General features: G+C 37.3%; 1 protein-coding gene across 1 annotated transcript in view; it reads right to left on the bottom strand.

Moving 5' to 3' along the window:
- Positions 1-4115, bottom strand: part of LOC128247650 (uncharacterized) — a 10317-nt gene that overhangs the window by 1038 nt on the left and 5164 nt on the right. The window contains exon 4 of the mRNA XM_052967622.1: positions 3022-3194. Coding sequence (XP_052823582.1) covers positions 3022-3194 — 173 coding nt within the window. The remainder of the gene's footprint in view (positions 1-3021; positions 3195-4115) is intronic.

Here is a 4115-nt window from a genome sequence, read left to right as displayed (position 1 = left end):
AGATTCCACATTCGAGTTATCTCTATTTCCAGGTCTTTGTATTTTGAAAGTTTTTCCATTTCTTTTAGAGAAACGTTATCATCTGCTGGTATTGAAACATCAATTAGAAGGCATTTTTTTCCTTCATGATCTTTGACAACTATATCTGGTCTATTTGCCTTAATTTCTCTATCTGTGTGTATTGGCATATCCCAGAGTATGGTTGCTTTCTCGTTTTCTGTGACCTTTTCTGGCGTGTGTTTATACCATCTTTTTTCTGTTGCTATTCCATAATGTTGGCATAGCTTCCAGTGTATATAGGTCCCAGCTCTGTCGTGTCTGTGAATATATTCCTTCTTAGCCAGGACTGGGCAGCCGTTCTGAGTTCAAATTCCGCCGAAGTCGACTTTACCTTTCATCCCTTTGGAGTCGATTTAATCGACTGGCCCCCTCCCCCAAACTATCAGGCCTTGTGCCTATAGTAGAAAGGATTATTATTGTTGTTGTTACTGTTGTAGTTATTGTTCGTCTGTCGACACTTGCTGCACATTGCTCCGTAAGTTTTACTGTTATTCGTATTGTTATACATTGTTACACATCGTACATTTGTTATTGTTACTTTGTTAAACAAACCAGGACCTTGGGAAACTGGTTAGTTCTTCTCCATCTGTAGCCCTTAGAGACTATTTTAGTGTTTGTTTGGGCTAAGACATCCCTCTTCTTCTTCTTTTTTTTTGTTTTTGTTTTTTTGTTTTTGCTAAAATCAAAGATCGAAAACTGTCCGTTTGCTGATAAGAACAGCCAGTTGTCCGGAAGAGAGAACAGCCAAGTCGTGAAAGATAACGACTGCTATAGCAACAACAAGAACAATAGCACACATGAAACATATGAAAATTAATTTCACTTGCTTTTGATCTCCCCTTCACCATCGCAAGAACAAAAGAAAATGATGAAAAGCAACAACACAAGTGAAAACACTGCCACCTCCACCGCTACCCCTGGTGCCAGCAGCAGATCCAACACCACCACCACCATTACCAACATAATTAACGAAAAAAAAAAAAGAAAACAACGAAATCGAAGCATGCAAATCCAGTCGGACCAGTTTCAACTTTGCGTAAGCGACTCGACAAGTAAGTGAAGATATTTTATTTAGATGAAAATGAGTTCAAGAATACAAAATGCATGTTGGAGAAATGTGACAGAAATGTGGTACTAAACATTCCTAGAACTGTCCAGCAAGACATTAATTTACGGAGAGTTCTATTTAAAACAATTGGCGAAAATCAGGGAAGTATAACAGGCAACACAGAAAGAAATAGAGAAATGCTTAAAACCGATGTGGAAGAGCAAGACCTATATGCCCGGGGGAAGAAATATGGGACTATCGAGGTAAGGTTCGCCTCAGAGGAGAAAGCAAAAAATCACACGACAGCTACCCTAACGAGTGATGAAATAATTCTCATTCCTATTTACCTCATTCCTATTTAGAATACTGAACATCCCATCAGAGATTGACATCTGCTGGTTAGTGGCTGCTATTCTCCTTGACATAGAAAAGAAAACCAAGATTCTACGGATACAAAAGATTCACAAGCAGAACTGGTTAGGTCAAGGGATGCAGCTTTTAATACAAGCTGACCAGAAAAGCGTTGAGGCTATCCCGGATTACATAAGTCTACTGGATGCCACAAAACTTCACGTGGCTATCGCGGGCAGAAAACCAAAATGTCACCTGTGCGGGGCACAAACTATCTAAAGGCCTTCTGCCCACAACAACAAAAAAAAGAGAAGAGAGACCTTCGTTTTAGCTAACACCACTACTTCCACCACTACCACCACCACCACCACTATCACCATCTTCACCACCACAACCACAACAACAACAGCAGAAGCAAGCAACTGCAGCTGCAAAGACAACAGTAGTAGCAACAACTGCAATCACAGAAGCACCGACAGCAGTAGCAGCAACAACACCAAAACCAACAATGGAAACAACTGTAGAAAAATAACCAACATCGACAGCAGCAAAAACAACAGCATCAGAATCGCTCAAAACAACAACACAAAATTTATCAACAGAAAAACCACAAAAAGCTCCGCAAGATTTTCTCCTCCCGTGTTCAGAGCAATCAGACATGTCCTGCGGTGAGGAGGAGCAGGAAGAGCCAAAGTGGGAAAAGGTTCGGAGATCGAACAAAAGAAAAAGAAATAAACCAATACCGACATCAACACAAAAAAACTGGCAGGTATGACCAGAAGGAAGAGATACGAAGGAAAACAAATACTTAAAGATCTTCCTCAACAGCAGCCACACCAGTACCAGACTTAATGTACGTCCTGAGTTCAAATTTCGCTGAGGTCCATTTTGCCTTTTAACCTTTCAGGGTTGATAAAGTAAGTACCAGATGTGCAGTGGGATCGATATAATCGAGTAGCCCTTCCCCCAAAACCTCAAGCCTTATGTCTATAGTAGAAAGGATTGTTGTTGTTGTTGTGGTTGTTAAAATGGTTGAGGGCTGATTGAATGGCCGACTCTAAACTGGTGGCTTCGACTGGATTCCACAACTGGAAGAAGGTACTTAGCCTGGGTATTCAAATGCGAAGGTCAACATTCATGCTCTTTTCCAGAATCCTTGAGACAGGTGAATGGAAGAGAGGTCCGAGTCTCCTGAAACCAGAGGTCCTGGCCTAAATGCTTGCAACTAAGTAGAGTCTGCTTAGAGAAGGTAACAGCTTAAGTCTACCATTCAACAAGAAAGGTCCACCTGACCCGCTTCCACACAGTTTCAGTCTACTAAATTCCAGTCTCAACGCTTCGGTTGTGAAATATGCCGCACAGTTGAATTGAACCCACGAAGTCACGAGGTGCAATTCTTAAGCAAACATCCATGCCTGCTGTGAATTTCTTAGCAGAGTTTGTGTTGTTTATTTTCTTACAAAAGAATATCAACGACCTCAGCCTGCTGAAATGGCTGGATCAGTAATGTGTATGTTTGTGGCGATGGTAGGTGGAAGTGATAAACTCAAATATAGACTCACCTTCAAGATAAGTGGAGGTTTTCACCGGAGAAAATAAGAAGATTGGAAATTTAGAGGCTGCAAAGGAACAAACCATGCCCTTTTTATCGTCTCTGACCAGAAGCCAGCCTACATCCTTTTTACAGCGGCCGTATTCCTTATTGATATAAAACCGTCTTTTGTAAATAGAATCTCTGAAAAAAAAAGTTCGAAGTTGTTTTGGTATTGAAGAAAATTGAAGTTCGATAACTGTAGGGTTTATATATTATATAATTACATGGAAAAATGTGAGCAAGAGAAATAATAGTCTTAAGATTATAAATCTGGAAAAGTACAGTATACTCGGAAAAGTACAGGACACTCGGAAAAGTACAGGACACTCGGAAAAGTTCAGGACAAGTGTTTACATCTTGTAAAGTACAGAACAAGAAAATTTTTACGTAAAAATTGCAGCTAAGGATAAAATTTCAAATAAAATATTTAGATCTAGAAAATATTAGCTTTTATTAAAACTAAAAATTTTATTACAAGTTATTACTTCTATTTGTTATTATTTCTTACTTCTATTGTAAAGTAAAAATAACTCAAAATATTTTTTGCATTTTATAAAGATTATTAATTAGAAATTTGAAAATAGCTTATAAAAAATAATAGTAATACATAATTAGTTAGTACAATAAATGGAATAATGCAAAAATTAGTTATATATTACAATAAAATCTACCTATAACAACAAATTCACAGTAAAATTTGCTCGAATTATTGCTCAAGGTATTGCCAATTTTTCACATTTTTAGTCTTGACCCAATGTCAATTTAAAACATAATGAATTTGCCTACCATATATACTATTCTACTTTGCATAAAATTTTAGCTATATTGGTACTTCTAGCTCTCATTTTTTAAAGTATTCTAGTGTGTCAATATTTCAACAAAATGATGGTACCTTTTGTAATTATGATGTTACTTTGTAAATTAAAATCAAATAATTTTTTATATTCAAATTTTATCCTTAGCTGCAATATTTTAAGTAAAAATTTTCTTGTTCTGTACTTTACCAGATGTAATAACTTGACCTGTACTTTTCCAGATTTATAATCTTTATAAATGTGTGTG

Source organism: Octopus bimaculoides, chromosome 4, assembly GCF_001194135.2.
Source record: "Octopus bimaculoides isolate UCB-OBI-ISO-001 chromosome 4, ASM119413v2, whole genome shotgun sequence".
NCBI lineage: Eukaryota > Metazoa > Mollusca > Cephalopoda > Octopoda > Octopodidae > Octopus > Octopus bimaculoides.
Note: the sequence above shows the minus strand (reverse complement) of the source record. Positions and strands in the feature narration are given on the sequence as shown.